At 43.2% G+C, this 16,324-nt stretch overlaps 1 protein-coding gene across 1 annotated transcript in view; it reads right to left on the bottom strand.

The window, feature by feature from the left end:
- The window catches only part of SYBU (syntabulin), a 39,497-nt gene extending 23,727 nt beyond the window's left edge, over window positions 1-15,770 (bottom strand). The window contains exons 1-3 of the mRNA XM_059815312.1: window positions 15,744-15,770; window positions 15,353-15,539; window positions 1,486-1,683 (exon numbers count right to left, since the gene is read on the bottom strand). Coding sequence (XP_059671295.1) covers window positions 1,486-1,683; window positions 15,353-15,539; window positions 15,744-15,770 — 412 coding nt within the window. The remainder of the gene's footprint in view (window positions 1-1,485; window positions 1,684-15,352; window positions 15,540-15,743) is intronic.
- Between the last annotated feature and the right edge of the window lie 554 nt (window positions 15,771-16,324).

The raw sequence follows: 16,324 nt of genomic DNA, 5'->3' as shown, positions 1-16,324 counted from the left end.
CAAATCATCACTTAAGCCTAATATTTGAAAGAAACATAGTTTAAAAATGATAGTTTTTAAATACCTAGACTAAGTCTGTTCAAAGATTTGAAATAATACCATCCACCAACATGAAGATTACTTCTGACTATTACTACAAAAGGCTAATAGCTTGGTATTATAGGTCAATTTAAGTGTAATCATCAAAAACAATGAAGTAATTTATTGAAAAAAGTGCATAACTCTTTTCCCATGTGTATAGGACTCTTCAGCAGAAAAAAGAGAACTTTCAAAGGTCTTTATCCACATTTTGCTAAGTTACATCCATGTTCACATACAAAATGATTGTGGTAGGCATGGGTGGAGATTTGACTGCCATATACTGTATTCACTGCCTTCTACCTACGTTAGATTCCTTGATTTTAACGGAACAGAAAACAAACCTTGAAGAAATATTATCTCCCATTCTGCAGAGCAATGGGAGACTGGGATCCCTCAAGTAACATGGGTGCTATGAAATGAGTTGAAGAACTTTGCAGGGATAGTGGTAAATCAGATTTAATCAGCCCTTCCAATGACCAAGCCAGTGAAGAGTTTTTGCAACAAATTCTCTACTGTTTCTGGATTAAACATGGTGCTGGTAAATCTGAGCTGGCTCCTCGTGAAAGTATCTAAATTGCTTCCACAGGTAAAATGACTCTGGAAACAGCATAACCAGGAGGTACCTGAGCTCATAAACCGTGTCAGTTCTGCAGCTGCTCTGCACAGGGTCAAAACACCCTCTCTGTCTCCATGATTAATTAAATAACAGCACAAATATCCCGACCATTTGTAATCAAGAGCTGCCGGTACATGAATCACAAAAATACTTTATATCTACTCATTAAAATTACAGCAGCCAAGGACACAGGAGGATATTTAGTCTTGGCTGTGCGACAAGCAGGTGCTGGTTTAGTTGGCGGTCTGAGGAGGCCCATTAGCCTGAGGTAATGGGAGACATGCTCTTCATTCACCCAGTGCAGTACGGATCTACGTCTGCCTAACTCCCACACGTAGGCTGCCTGTTATCTTGCCTTGGTTTGACGTGTTGTATCCCCAGAGCTATCACAGTATGGCAGCATAAACTTTAGGCAGGATCTAACAATAAATCTAACAACATCAGAAGACTATAATTCTTTGCTTCAATAGTAAGAGTCATTTATCTTTGGCCAGTGAAATATGTGTGCAATTACCATGAAATAGGATAAAATCCATTTCAGTTGTTATTTGACATCACCATCCAACCTCATAAAGGAAAGTGAAGATGTCAATTAATTATATTTCCATGAAAAAGCTAATACCGATAGTTTTTTCAAATTTTGCAGGTGGCTCCTTAGAAAGAACCCAACTTTTTTTTTTATTTACTGTCAGCATTACTTGTATCACAGGCAGCACAACACACCTGTAGATGTACTAGTCAATTAGAGAGCATAATTAAAGAAATGAAAGGAACTATACTATACTCACCGGGCTTTACAAGGCTTGTCTTTGTCTCCTTCTTATATCGAGCCAGCTGCGGGTTCCCTTCACTCATTGTCCCTGGACTGAATTTCTTCCTGGAGAAGTCTCCATCACTGCCAGTGCAAAAACTGATTGGGCTGTTTCCAGCATCAGAAGGAGTCTTAACTGGAGATACTGACTGGCTACTAGGACAGCCAGTGTCATCTGAAGAGAAAAGGGAAAACATCAAAATTTCTAAGAAGTACGCGAACATTAGCAGAAGTAAAAAAAAAAAAAAAGTGTTTGGGCTGCAACTGTTTACAGTCAGTTATCTGATATGCACAACCTTGGCCCTGAAACCTGGTGAGAAGTTACTAGTTTCTCCCATTTTGTGAAGAAGTCTTGGATACCTTATAGCAGACTAAAATGGCAAGTGCTTGTTTCACTGTCTGACAAAATGCAAAATCAGGGGCTACATGATGAAAACTCAGATCTAAGAGAAATTCTTTTGACTTATCTAGGTTAGGGAATATTACTGCACGAACGCTGAGAAATGCACGTAAGACACAAGAATGGCTTATGCAGTGCATGCTGGATGAAAAGCAAGCATGGGCCGCATGCTCCTTCAAGATACCTTCCTATCTGAACAACAAGAGAATGACCTACAGCCCACACGCACAAAGTCATGATTCTAATTTAACTGGAATTAATAAAGATTTCTCAAAATTGTTTTTCCTTTTAAAGCAACCGTGATCACAGAGCATTTCCATTCTTGACAAGGGGCTGTGAGTTACCTTGTTCTGAAGAGGGTGTGTTATATGCAGACTGCTTTTGTTTAAAGCCGAATTCCTCTGAGGGCACACCAGCGCTTCATGGCATCAGCAGCCACCTCGGGAACAGACCCGCGTTCCTGACCTCCAGGAATACAAACACTCCAGCTCTTAACAATTAAATGCAAAGTAAGAAGTCTGAGTCCAGGTGAAATCCACATATCAAACACCCCCTTCATCTAATCACATCTCCTGTAATCTTGAGTAATCACAGGTCCCCTAAAAGTCATGGTGGCTTTAGAGATACACAACAAAAACAAACAGGCTACTCTGGCACTGGGAAGCCTTGATTATTTACTCTCCTGGAGAAATGTAATTGTTTGTTGTTTCCCAGGACAAAATGAAAGCTGCCATCTTAATTACACAATTGCACTCTGTTGCCGGTGCATTATCTTTACCTAACATGAAACTCAAAGAAGTACCTGCAACTGAGCCAAATGATTTGCATGACCATATTGCGCTTGCCACTTCCACCCTGTTCATAATTTAGGTCAAGCCCGATCTTGCAATGAGCTTTGCATGGGCAGATTGTTTAAAAAGTCAGTATATGACTGTGCATTTATGAGGCAAAAGGGGCACCCCATATATATCTAATTCCCTCCCTGACCACCTCCCCTCCACAGGAAAGAGCAGTTTTTGCTATTTCTAACTATTGCTCTCTCAGCAGAGTAAAACAACCTCATCCTTTTCCCTCGTGCCTGGCCATTTACCTACCCTCACCTGTTTGTTCCAATGTTCTGTTTCTCATTTCTCCATGTTCTGCCTCCAATGCTGAGCAAGGTACCTAGAAGTGCTGACCGTCCAAAGCACGCTATATGCATTAGCATGTAACAGCAGCCAGCACCCTGACGTGTTGCTGCCCCGGCCTCTGCAAACTGCCACACGTGATGCCAAGCCATGGGGCAGCCCAGCCTACTGCCAGAATTACACAAAGGGCAGTAACGGTGCAAAGCACCTAATCCAGCTTCATCACATTTGATTCCTTCAAATCAGCTCAATTAAGCCTACAAGCACCTCCTTTTGCCACCTTGCTGCTGCCTTCTGCAACTCAGAATTAGTTCCTAGAAAAATACCAGGGAAGAGGAGACCACGAATAAGGTTTTCAGCCCATCCCCACAGTCACCCTGACTAAGGCAGGATCGTTGCCCACATGATTTTAGTTTACTTTTTATCCTTACCATTCCCATCAACGTCACAATATAACTCAACACAGAGAAGAGAGAAAGTGGCAAATTCCTCCCAGATCAGCATCCATTTCCTTCTCCCAAGGGTTCAGAGTCTCTTCTGCAAGCTGTATGAATGCTACCTACAGGGCAGTGGATCAGCACGACTGAGTGAGCTTCTGAATTGCATTTAAGCAACTCCTTTAGCCATGTCCAAAGCGTCTTCTCTTTAGAAGCACACAAACATTTATAATCAAATATATTCAGAAAAAAGTGCAGGTTAATGCAGTTCATTTTTTCTTATGACCTTTCCACTTAGGTGTTTCTCTATGTGCCATTATTTTCAAAACTTTGTATTAAAAAAAAAAGATAAGAAACTATTTCCTTCATCTCTCCACCAATAAAATCACTGCAATAGCTGGACAGGTTCTGCAGACTTCACAGGTGTGTTTTGTATGGGAGACTTTATGTATAAATAACTCCCAAAGTTATCATAGAATCATAGAATATCTCAAGTTGGAAGGGACCCATAAGGATCATCAAGCCCAACTCCCTGCTCCTTGCAGCACTACCTAAAACTAAACCATGTGACTAAGAGCATTGTCCAGATGCTTCTTGAACTCTGACAGGGTTGGTGCCATGACCACTTCCCTGGGGAGCCTGTTCCAGTGACCGACCACCTTCTCACTGAAGAAATCTATAGGGATGCTACCTGGAAGAACCTCAGAAGCTGATAAAACCTTTAAACAACGAAAGAACTGAGCTAAAGCTACAGTGTTAAGAATTAGGGCATTAAAAAAACAAGTACGTAAAACTAACTGCGATAAGAAAATAGAGTAGCTAAAGAAAGCATATAAAATCAAATATTTTAATTACCACTCCCCCCGTCATTGCCTCTGATATCACACTGGTGACACTGTATGATCAGATTATGTCATATTTACATATTCTCCTGTTATCCTTACAGACTTCAGCTTTTGTTGCAACGGGGCATTTATTAAAGGAACAAATGAGCCTGGCACAAAGAACAATAGCTCTTCTCTACTCGTACCCCTTGTGACCTTTAGACAGACCAATAACCAGGTGAGCACTCCCACTCCAGCTGAAGTAAATGAATGATTTTATTGTACTCCCTCTCCTCTGACTGTTATTTTTCATTTGATGTGTAACAACTTCTACCTAGTATTAGCCAGAAATGTGAACAAAATTATAAAGTTTCCAAATCTAGGGCAAGCTGCAGAGAAACATTTTTCTGTGCCAGCTTTTTGTGGTGCCTTTTGAATAATCAAAATGTTTGCTACCACAGAAAGGAACAGCTGCCTACGAAACGCTGGTGCTCACCGCCAAAGGCAAGCAAAGCTCCGCTGTACACCGGGGGGATCCACCTCCCACCTGACCTGCCGCTCACCGTTCTGGCACAAGGAAAAGTCCCGCTGAACACTGAGGTGCTATCCAGCTGCTCGGTGCAAGCCAAATTGCCTGCGCTTACCTTCGTCCTTTCCTGCTACTGAAGCCTTAACAGGCTATTTAGTTGTATTTAGTACTGTAGGGGAAGTCCCCACAGAAGAGCAGCAGACTTCCCCGCGGACCCTGACCGCACCTCAAGCTGATGTCCCCCCGCCCCGCAGACAGCCTGCCCACCGCCCTGCGCACTGCCGCAGCGAACGCCTCTGCTCCTCGTCTGCGGGAGGAAGGACGTAACCGCGGCAGTGTGGGTTCAGTAGTTCCTGCAGACCAGGAGGCTCCTCCAAAACCCTGCTGACAACTCTGACAGAAGGAGATGAAGACATCCACCTGCCCAGAAATTGGCCAAGATAAGGAATCTATCTCCAAAGTTGGCAAGGGGGTTAAGAGGAGCAGACGAGCCCACGATGGGATTCACTTTCTGCTGGAGACATGATGTGAATGTAGTTTTCAGCAAGGTCAGTTAAGGATTCAGTCCTGTAACTCAGCAAGAGTTTTGCCCCAGTAAGGATTTCAGGTTCAGACTTCTCAGGAACACAGATAGACCCGGTTTACCTTCTCAGGCACATGAGCATCAGGAAGACAGAAGAGAGAAAGCTGGCAAATACTGCTGTGAAAGTCCATACTTCTGATCTTGCCTGTATTATTTACTTGCACAAGAGGGAAAACCACATAAATTTATTACACATGACTTTCATTGCTTTCTTAGCAATATTCATGGTGTCTTTTTTCACAGTGGCCTCCTAAGAGCATTCTGGGAGTAGCCTTTCCCTTTGAACATCACCTGGATTTCATCACTGAAACTCTACGTCCAACCCCTCTCCCAGCTCAGGCACGCTTGCCAAGTTTCAAAGCCAAGCACGGGATAGTGTCTCCTCAAACAATCAGGGAAGTTGCTCAGAGCACTCCGACATTTGCATGTGCTGACTAGCTTTCAAATAGCAAAGTCAAAGTATAAACAACAGTGTTAAAGATAATAATACTCTAACAACTGACAAAAGTATTGTTCTCTTAGACTTTAAGGCTGTATGTTGTGACGTGATGATTTCCTCTGATTTTCTGGGCACAGAGGCTTTAGAAATGTCACTGGAATATGCTTTAGAGCCTTCTTTAGAAAAATACTGCCTTTTCCTGAAGACTTCAAGAAATACTGAATTTACAACCTCCTTGTATAATGCATCCAAATAATTAATGACGCTCTCACTGAGGAACCACTGACTTACTTTTACCCTCACTCCTCGCTGCCAGATCTAGTTATTCACTTTTATGAGTCTGAAACTGTACATCCCCTACCTGATCCCTTGTCTACTGTCCCACTTTCATCTTCTCTTAAGGTCCCTTGACCAACGTTCAGGCTGTACATACTCTGCCTCTCCAGTAAGAAATGTGGATTCCAGAATTAAACACGGGCCTGTAATGAACTTTTAAAAGAAGTTCAGTGTACCAAGGCAAAAACAGTTTCCTGACTTTCACCTGCTGGCTTCCTTTCTGCCATGCTGGGATCTGTTAGCCTGGGTAGCCACGGCTCTGCCAGGATGGTGTACTGCGAACCGGCTATTGACAGTGAACCACCAAGGGTATTTCAGAATTTTTCAGGGTAGTCTCCCAAACTGCCTGTTTGCTCCACATTTTTTGACTCTACATGTTGCTTTGGTCTTCTTTTCGTGACTGGTCTTGTAGCACAGGGGTGTTTCATGCATTAATGAATGCTGCTGACAGACACCGAAGGGAATATTTCACCTAGCTTCCACCTGCTAAGGCTCTTTCTGTATTAAATGGAGAGAAAGAGGCTCCTCTGGAGGATGAGTCAGAACAATAGCCCGATTTAGGCTTCTCCAGTCATCCCACTACTCTGAGCCACTGTCTGGAGGATCTCTCCTCTTTCCATTGACTAGCACAACAACCACCGTTCTGACTTGGGCAGCTGAACCCGTGAGGTGTAAGGGCTCATCGCCAAGGCAGAAAACATTACTAACAGGAGATTCACAATATCAGTCTGGAACAACCGGGCAACACAAAGGGCCACAGTAAAAGCAGCAGGGTGAAACATAATAGTATAAAATGAATAGTACACATAGAAAGACAGAGGGGAGCATATTCATATGCACACCGTCAGGCTCTCAATAGGTAGGAGCCTAACTCCTACCTCATCACAACACTGAATGGCCCTCTGGAAGCACTCTCACCTTCCCACCAACAATTTAGGGTGCACAGCTTAAGGTAAGAAGTGTGAATATTCTCCTCAGCTCCTATTTTATTAAAACATTTCATTTTTACTGCAGCCATTCCAGTAGGTGATTTTATGTACTCTAGAAGATTAGTCATTTGCTATAAACAAATTGTTACCTGCAAAATGACACAGATTTTTGAAAAAAATATTTAATAACTTCACTAAAAGTAGAGTCCTAAAAATGCTACTAGCTTTGGTCCTTCTGATCAATTCTAAACTAATCTTACAGCTATTTTTAAGATCTGTTGGGGTTGGTATTTAATAAAATTAATCACAATATCATGAGCTTGTGAGGCAAGTGTCTTACCAGAAGTCAAGCACACTAAAGCAAAGCAGAAGAGCAACCAAAACTATAGCCCTGTCAGGAAAAGAGAGGAGGCCTACTTATACGAAATTCTGCTAAGCAAATTAATTCCACATTTAATCTCTGTGTCTCTGCAGACAGAACTTGAATTAACTACGCTCCATTTTGCCTGTGAACGAAGGCAGGCTAGCAGCTCCACCGCTCCCTGAGGTCACCTAGAAAGGCTGTGCAAACTCTTGTCCTTGAAGGTTTTCTAGACTCAGATAGACAAAGCCATGGCTGATGTGACATAGTGCTGCAAACAGTCCTGCTTCAAAAAGGAGGGTGGATGAAATGATCTCCAGAGGTCCCGTACAACCTACATGCTTAGGACCATACTTTACATTTTTTAGATACTCCACAGCTGGGAACCACCCTGTTTTTCCCAGACCATCTTTCAAGCTGGAACTATTGATTTTAATGTTCTAGTCATAAAATCTAACCCAGTAGTGAAGTAAGTAAAATCAAGACTAAACATCTTCAACTCCTTTTGCTTGATGCTGAGGTTCCTATCATTAATATAAGGCAACTTTTACACCTGTTCCTCACCAGCCCCTTTGACCTTGCTTCCATCTCACCCAGAGGCTGACCAGTAATGGTCACTACTGAAAGTTTAGTACGGAAGCCGCTCACTGAATTCGGCAAGAGGTCCTCTCTGCTCACTCACAGCATGGCATAAATGGTGACAGGCTCAGATTATGTAGAAGTGGGGAGAGGAAGGTGAAAGAAGATGGACTGACCCGCTCCTACAGCTTGGGGATCTTTTACAATGCAGTATTTTCCATAAACATGTCCTTAAAGGCATCAGCTCTTGACACCTGACTGTACAATAGCTAAGTTACACTGAAGCAGCAAATTTTAATTGACTTTGGCAGCAAATCTACTAATCTTCCTTCTATTTGAACATTTCACTAACAAGCAGGACTGATGTGAGTTCTGGGAAACCATCTGAAAAAAGGGCTATATAATTGTGGTTTACTGGCTTTGTTATTACATTTATAGCACCACTAATGGTATCAGTATTACAGAACAAAAGCATCAAGGCTTACTAGTAAAAACATCAATAAAAATAGTACTGTTACTAGGAGAGCGCTGTGGTCAGGAATAGTACAGCTCCTAGAGTTTTGATATCGCATCACAGATAACATTTGGACAAGGGGCTTAAGATGATAAAGGACTGAAAATCTATTTGAAAACTTTAAAGAAAAGTTTTAACTAAAGGTCAGGAGAGGAAAGAGTCTGAAAAAGAGACAAGAGACAAGAATCTTGGCTGTTTGGTAGGGTTTTTTAAGCACTTCAGTAGACCTCACTAACCTTTCCTGAGGCCAGTAGCTGGAAGCAGAGCCACTGCTGCTACCTCTGGTGGGAAAGTCTTGACTACATCAAGTGTAAGAACTATTACCCATTTTGTATCAACATTATGTGAAATATATGTATATATAGATGGGGGTACTTGTGTGTGCTTTTATGCGTTTAACTCCATTACGCCGCAAAGGAAGAAATTATAAATATACCATCCAATTTTGAAGGTACCATTTTTTTAAATAAAAACCTTAAATAGACCACATCATAGAAATTTGTACCCGTTCCTCAAATAGTACAACATGTTATACTTCTTCATTGTCATATAACTCTGCCTCTATGGCAGACAGGGTATGACTGTGACCTTCACAGCTTCAACATCACCTCATAAGGTTGCACTGTTTACCTTCTAACGATGCGTGGAAACCACATATATTCTATCCATTGTTGTTTTATGCATATTTTTCCTTTTTTTTTTTTTTTTAATTGCCACCAAACCCAGACTGGCATCTAGCATCACCATAGAACTAACTCACTGTATTTGGTGATACACACACATCAAAACACTATTCCAACGATTCAAGGATTTATATTAATCCTATAAATGTAGGGTAAAAACATGTCATGTAGAATTTATTTTAAAATCTCAAGATCCTCTTTTAATACAAAAGAAATCAAAGACTTTTGATTAAAGGTTCATTTCTGCTACAAGTTGTGATGTTCTACAATATGCATGGCAACATGCAACTCAAAAGAAAATTGCATGAAAACCACTTCAAAAAAAATTATGAGATTACGCATTGGTGGTGAAGAAAATACATGATCTAGCTTAGAATTCAGTCCATAGTACACAGTAAGCTGCAACAAACAGGGTAGTAGAAAGGGTGAGGTACTGACTGTTCTCAGGACACCATCCAAAATGTGCCACAGACAATGGCAACTCTTCTACTGACCTCAGGAGGCTCTGGGTCAGGCTTTAAAGGTTCACAGTGCTGACAGATACATAAAAAGGTGACAAGAAACATTCAAAAGGTCAAATATTTTGGCTTCCAGATGTTGTTAGGTGGCACAGGAACAAAAGGATCGTTACTTAGTAAGAGGGAATAAATGGTGAAGTTGAAAGAGAAGCAGGGAAAGGTCAAAAACTGAGGAACGGGCAGGCTTTGCTCTTTAGTACCTAGGCACTTCTCTCATTTCCATGTTTGGAACAGATCTCTGTGCTGCAGAAACAGAACTGGTGGTTAACAATATGAAGCAATAATAAATTATTGCACGTAAGCCGGCCCAGCAGGAAATTCTCCAGGGAAGCAGCAGTGAGAAAAGGAAGCATGTCACCAGTGTCGCCCTTATGCAAAGGCCGTACGTGCATTTTTCAAAGCAGATTTTGTTTCAACGTTTCTGTAAATGAGTATCACAGTGATTACTGAACTGCCTTCCAGAGTGCTGCAAACAAATGCGCTAGAGAAGACTTCCACTTCGTAAATCTGAAAAAATGGCAAAAAGACTGTGGAAAAGTGTAGCATAAAGGACTGCAGCAAAGAGAAGCTAACTTTCAGTATCACGTATTTGAGCACTTTTAACCATGTCTTTTTGATTCAGTAACTCAGACTAAAAAAACAACAAATAAACCAGTAAGGAACTATTTAAACAAAATATTTCTTGTTATAACAAGAAACAAGAAGAATGGGAGAGCTCACTGTTTTCATAATAATACATACATTTATACAATCATATATACAAATAATAGGGGTAATTATTTTCAGTAATTTGTAATAACTTTCTAGCCTCAGTCTGTTGACTTACTAAAATATTGCAAAGTTGTTTTCCTCTACTTTTTTCTATTCAGAAATATATACCTCAGTACACACATTTTAATAGCATAGCCTCCAAGGCTAGCTGGTTTACAATACAACCTACTTCAATGCTCTGGCAAAGAAATTATTTACCGGAGTGTGAAAAAGTACAGCATTTCATCCAGTAACATCCGTACAAACTCTCTTCTCCTCTGGTCTGTGGCTAGCAATATGGGTAGCGCATTCACATTGACCTAAACAAGTCTACCTAAAACTTATGTGCTTTTCTTTTTTTTTGACACATGCACTGCAAACTCAGCCCCAGCATCCATCAACAGCTGGGCCAGCTGGCAAATAATCTCCAAGTTCAAGGAGACTGTGCACAGGAGCAAGTGAGCAGGGAAGAGTAACACTGAGATTCCTGTTGCAGCACCTGCGCTCTGGGGCTTACAGTGCAGCCACGGTACCAGGGCATATTTATTGTGTCGTGCTTGTAAACAACAAGATTTTAGAAGAATCTTTACTCCAGAAAAGAACAAGTTATGAAATAAGCACTGAACCCAGACCTTGAAATTTGAAAGAAAAGGCAAAAAAGAAGCTTCAACTCTTGTTTTTGAAAACTTTGTTGGAGTGAGTCACAATCATTCATATACAGAGATGCCACTGTTTTTCAATGACCCGTAGTACTCTACAATCTAGTTAAAAAGGCAATTTGCAGGTAAGCCCAAGAAAAGAGGAACCATTTGCTGTGACAATAAAACAGGTCCTCTGGCTCATAAAGCCTTTGCTCAGCTGATCATTAAATGCACAAGTGCTTTTTGCAAAGCTGCATCTTAGGTAACAAAGCGCTGCTGCATCACCTGCAGAAATTCAGGCGGATGGCTTCTGAAGAAAGGCTTGCTTGGGAAAGCTTGCTTGGCTTGAAGGAAAGCTTGGGGGTCATTATAAAGGCAGCACATAACAAGTCTTCATAAGGAGAAATTTAAAAGCTCAGCTATTCAGAGGCAGAAAATAGCAAAAAGGTATATCCCAAACTAACCTCCTTTTAAAATGAAACGCTAACCAGACTGTTACTGAGCTTAGCATGTTCAGGCTGCCTTCAATCCAATACGCAACTGGCTTGGTATCAAAAGGATGTGTACACAAAAATCAAGGATAACGCCCTGCCCTAAGGATCTTATTTCTTATAAGGCAAACACTGTAACTGGAACTACCAAAGGCAGCCCAGCAGCCGCTCAGCCATGGACCCGTGAGAGGATGATTTGTTCGCGATGTTTAAAATCACTCTTTTCTCCCGACTGACAAGGTAAGCACGCGCAACCACTTCAAAGCCAAGCGCAACTTATGAGGAAAACACGCATGACACGGGCAAATGCTCAGTAGCAGCCGAGCCAGATGAAGCTGCTTTTTTTTCCAACGTTTGACATCATATGAGTTCTGTGGCTGACATCCAAGCCGAAGAAGGGCAGTGGCTGAAGGAAGAGAAGTGTTCCCATATCAAATGACACGCAGGACCCCAGATGCACTAAGATTTTAAGGAAGGATTGCACAGAGCGAATACTGATTCAAAGGCTCAGCTCAGCTAACACAACATCCAGATAGCATCCATGTTCACTTGGCAGAAACGAAGAATATTAGAAATACATTTCATGAGGAATATCACAGATAAAATAGATTAACAGTCTCACTGTGTTTCATACGGACTTAGAAAGCAAAACTGACATAAAGCCAATTGCAAATAATTGACCGACACGATGAAGTGAGTCTCTGATCCAGTCACACAAGACAAAGAGGGAGATGATCACACAAATTTAAAACTTATCTCAGACAGAACTAACAACTTCTTCAAAAGAAACTAAGCATTAAAAGAAAGTGTTTCTTGTCTGTTGCCGAGTGGTATTTTTTGCTGTTGCCACCGTGCTCGTAGCACCACCATGATTCCCAAAGGTTCCCCCTACCTAAATCAACATTAACGATACACAGAAGACCCTGCTGCTCTCATTTAGAAAGAAGAACTCCAAGCTTTCATTTATGCATTGGGACCAACGTAAGCACCCAGGGAAAATGGACAATCTCAGAAGCTCTAGGGAATCAAGCAGGAAATACATATTTAAATGGCCTAGGAAAAAAAAACCCAGGGGTTCTACCAGGGGAAAAAGAAATGTCCTGATCATAACCACTTGGTGTCAATAATAAAGAAAAGTAGACAGCAACTTGTCAAGAGAAAGGTAAAGAGGAAAGGAATTATTCCACAGGGCGATTCATACTATTTGCTGCTTATCAAGAGTCTTTTGGAGTTTAATGCTCCAAAGAAGTTACAAAAAAGGCATGTATCCAAATGCTCACGAGCTTTTTCATACTGCCATCACACTATCATTCATCATATTATTCATCTGCTCACCTCTTTCAAATTCATTACTTGCTAATTTTAAATACAATTTCTGCGCATGCCACTTCTCAATGAAGATGATACATGCCTAGCGAAGCACCAGGCGAGGCAGGTTAGAGCTGCAGCCCCTCCACTCACCTCTCCATGCAGCTCTTCGCCACCTCCTCCCCAGAAACAGGAACCAGCAGCTACCTGCTGCCGCTGGGGAATTTCAATCTAAATTAGACATACCATGATAAGGAAGGATCATAAGTGGAAGACAGGGAAGAGACGTCAGAGAATGAGAAAATCAAGTCAGTGACAGTTGTCATACCTGCCTCACAGTGAAAGCCCACCAAATCTCTCAACAACAAAATGATGTACTGGGATGAAGGACAGTGCATTGCCTGATCCTTGGCTGCATAAGCTTTGACAGCTCACAGAAGTCAAACCGGGTAGTGCGTACCTGTATGGGTGCTGCAGGCGGCTTGAGAAGCACAAAGCTCTCAGCATAGGGAAAAAATCAAACTAAATCAATGCAGCGTTCATGAAAGAATAACAGATGAATAAAGGAAATATGACCAGTTGTGCTTAAGAGGCAGGTTAAGAGACACATCGCGTTCTTGAATATTTCTGTGAAAGGCACCTCAAAACTGTGAAGCCGTGAGATCAGACCCACCCAGATTAAATACAGAGCTCTGCTGGGACTCAAGACAGCCTATACAGTACAGTGGGACAGCAAGGGCAGCTGTCCCACAGCTTTGGCAGCTCTATATTGAGTAGATCTGAAGAACGCGATACAAAACCAAAAGATACCATAAAAAAGAATGTCAGTAACCAGGACGAAAGGCTTGTCAACACGCAGGGGGAAAAAAAAAAACCAAAACAGGATAAAAAGCAGCCATTTGGGAGAGATCATAAAAATAATGTATTTCTAGAAAGCTTCAAAAGATTTTACTTCTTTGTAATAGGCAAACTCAAACAGGTAAGGTGGAGGGATTCAAAAGGCATGGCAGAAAAGACTTCAGCATTCTTACAACTTATGTTGTTTGTTTAACAGTCTGCATTGTTCATTAAACAATAACCAAATAGATCATTCCACTGAGCCTGAATTGCAAAATCTATGCAAGCTAAGAAGGAAATGGTAGACTCAAACATGGATATTGTGTTTCTCATCTAGGAAAATTAACTGTTCTTGTACACAGTGTTCAATACACTGCTTTTTGTTAAAGGAATTAAAAAAAACCAATCTGATCCACTGTAGTGAAGACAAAGTTAAATACGAGTGTTTCTGGCTGTACTCAGGAAAACCTTTGGTAATTTAAATACTCTATGAATAAACAAAATGGAAGTTCAGGAAATTGCTCTGATATTAACTATTACAAAAATACTTGTTATAATTCAGATTTTTAGTTAGATGGAGAATGTTATGCTCTCCAAAATAGTATTAAAACCAAATTTTTAGTCACCAAAATATCTTTAAAATTACCACATGCATGTAGAGTCCAAGGTGTTAATGATGTGACCCTCAATGCCATTATCCATGTGCATAATGTCATCCATGGTGAAGAGTTTCACTGAATTAAGATTACTCACCACTAGTAGGTATCTGAGTCATTCAGTGCTAGCTGAGGCACTCAAATTGTGTTTAACTCTACACAGGACAAATATTTAACATAAAAAATCTGGTTTCAAGTTGTCCCTGATGTAAAGGGATATACTCATTTTGAAGAGCAAATGACACTTTTGTGGTCTACAGTTGGAAAGTAGTAATTTACTTCTGGTGTATCACCCAGCCATTGCCCTCTCTATAGAGAAGACATCATGCCCAACTCATGCCTGGCCACCCCCTTGTCAGGATAAGTCTGAATTCTCTAATAGACAAAACTCACTTCAATATGACAGTGAAACTTCACCTACATATTTTGTTATGATTCATGCACGGAGATCACAGTCACAAAACGAAAAGAAATTGCAGTATTTGACCCATGTCTGATGCCCTTAATAGCACCTCCCATGTTTTACAGACTCTTTGGCTTACGGGCTTTTCAGAATGCCTCAAACCCACGCTGCAGTTTTTAAGGCAAGCCTTTCTCTTTAAAGTAACTATTCTGCCGCAGTAAAACCGCCAACTTTCTAGCAGCGGACAGCAGAACTCGAAATGGAAACATCTGGTGTAGCTTACGGACACATATTAAAAGAACAGATACTGGATTTCCCTGGAAAAATCAATGGTTGCCCCTCTTCAGCTGCAAAGCGGGATGCTCGGCAGGGCTGGATACGAGCCCGACACACGGATGCTGCATCTGGGGGTGCCAGCGAAGCCTCGGGGGTCGGCGTGGGGAGGCCCACCGTGACCCCCAGGCTGAGGGCTGAGGAAGGGGGGGTCCGTCTGCGGTACCTGAGCAGAAGCTGTTGCTGCTGACGGTCCTGCCGGAGCCCCCGGAGGAACTGGGCGGGTTGAATTCCCGGCTCTCCTCTTCCGAAAAGGGCGACTCGGAAGCGGGGGATACCTTCTGCTGCGGCCGCAGGACCAGGCGGGGGATGCGGCTGCGGGACACCTCCTTCTCCAGCTGCGTCTTCTGGTCCTGCTCGGGAAGGGACACCCCGGCGTCAGGGACCCCTCGGATGCGCCCTCCTCCTTGCACCACCCCGGCCGGGGCCGGCACACCGCTGCTTCGCAGGGGCGGGAGGGCCGGGGTGCGCCGGCCCCTGCCTCGCCCCGGTCCCCGCAGCCCCGACTCGCCGCCGCGCAGCCATCCCTGCCCCCCCCTCCACCCCCGGCTCCTCACCTTGCTGCTCTCCCGCAGAGGCCCCATGGCTCCTCAGTCACCGCGCAGCCGGGGACAGGCACCTGGCATGGGCGAGAAGGATGCGCTAAGCCGCGGCTGCTGCTCGCTGCTGCTGCTGCTGCCGCTGCGGCGCTGGGGGTGGCGGAGCCCGGCCCGGCCCCGCCGCCGCTCCCCGCCCCGACACGTGGTGCCGCCGCCGCCGGCCGCGCCGCCGCGCCCGGGACCGCCGCGGCCGCCCGCCCCAAGGCCGCCCAGCAGGTGCGGGGACGGGGGCGCATGCCGCTGCCGAGCTCGGCAGCCCCGGGCGGCAGCCGCATCGCTCGGCCCCTCTGCCAGCGGGCTGCCCCGGGGGGGCAGCTCCCCGCCCGCGCTGCCTGCCCCTGGTCGCAAACGGCTGTAAGGAGCGTCACCATATTAAAATCTGGGCAGCCTGAGCGCAGGCTGTGTTTGCAGTTTTACAGATTTCACGCTGAGGCACCAAACCAGATACGTAACAGAGGGCAGATGTTACCAGTACAAATATGATGGATGTATAGCTGTATAAATAGCAGAATGCGTCAGATGTTCTCTGCTCCTTATTA

The sequence above is a fragment of the Gavia stellata genome, chromosome 3 (assembly GCF_030936135.1).
Source record: "Gavia stellata isolate bGavSte3 chromosome 3, bGavSte3.hap2, whole genome shotgun sequence".
In the NCBI taxonomy this organism is placed as follows: Eukaryota; Metazoa; Chordata; class Aves; order Gaviiformes; family Gaviidae; genus Gavia; species Gavia stellata.
Note: the sequence above shows the minus strand (reverse complement) of the source record. Positions and strands in the feature narration are given on the sequence as shown.